At 32.6% G+C, this 771-nt stretch overlaps 1 protein-coding gene across 1 annotated transcript in view; it reads right to left on the bottom strand.

Annotated features, from left to right (window-relative positions):
• Nucleotides 1–375: 375 nt before the first annotated feature.
• Nucleotides 376–771, bottom strand: part of LOC110428851 (fatty acyl-CoA reductase 6, chloroplastic-like) — a 4,081-nt gene continuing 3,685 nt past the window's right edge. Inside the window, exon 10 of the mRNA XM_089785726.1 lies at nucleotides 376–565. Coding sequence (XP_089641852.1) covers nucleotides 376–565 — 190 coding nt within the window. The remainder of the gene's footprint in view (nucleotides 566–771) is intronic.

Below are 771 nucleotides of genomic sequence, written 5' to 3'. Positions count from 1 at the left end.
ACCGTGTGAGAGGACTTTAGCATAGCACCATTTCTACTCATGTAAGTTGATATATTAACTTAGTACCAGGTTACCCATGTCAGCAGATCATTTACATTTTTTGTCTCAAAGAATTCATGGCTGTTCTTCCTCTTGACATCTGAATGTCTGGTATTGTTTATAGGATTTTCTCGTATTTGATTAAATAGGAAAGATTGAAACATGTATATATGAAGTATTGATCAAATGTAAAGCTAGAAATATGTCTTTTGTATTTGTTGATATAGGAAAAATAGAAAATATGAAGTATCAAATGTAAAGCAAGAATATCATTATGGAACTACTGGCTGGAATTTCAAATGATAGCTTCATCGATGTTGTCTTAGATGGATTGGGTTAAGAATTTTCATCTGTTCTGTTGAAACAAAGGTTGTGGGGTTCCTTCATGACATGTCTTCTTAAACCTGGAATATGAATGTCTAAGAAGTAATGCTCCCAGTCTATGCTCTGAACATCAAACCCAAAGTTCTCTCTCTCCTCCGTAGACATATCTCTGATTAATTTGACAGTGTTGCCGCTGTCAAACCTAGTTAAATAAGAAAGAGAGATATAAATTAAATATTAAAAAAAAAAGAGAGAGTAAGTGAAATTAAATGGAGCTCTTTAGTATCCAAGCATTTAATTTAATGGTTGACACATGCTTACGAATAATTCCCTCTTTCCTAAATCAAAGAAAAAATGGAGTTTCTTAAAAGTAATTCATGAACCTTTCGCGTTAACAGAGTATAAGTT

This window comes from Theobroma umbraticum, unplaced genomic scaffold, assembly GCF_002168275.2.
Source record: "Theobroma umbraticum cultivar Fairchild unplaced genomic scaffold, ASM216827v3 scaffold_2041.0, whole genome shotgun sequence".
Classification (NCBI taxonomy): Eukaryota; Viridiplantae; Streptophyta; class Magnoliopsida; order Malvales; family Malvaceae; genus Theobroma; species Theobroma umbraticum.
The sequence above is the reverse complement of the archived record's forward strand: the minus strand, read 5'-3'. Positions and strand labels throughout refer to the sequence as shown.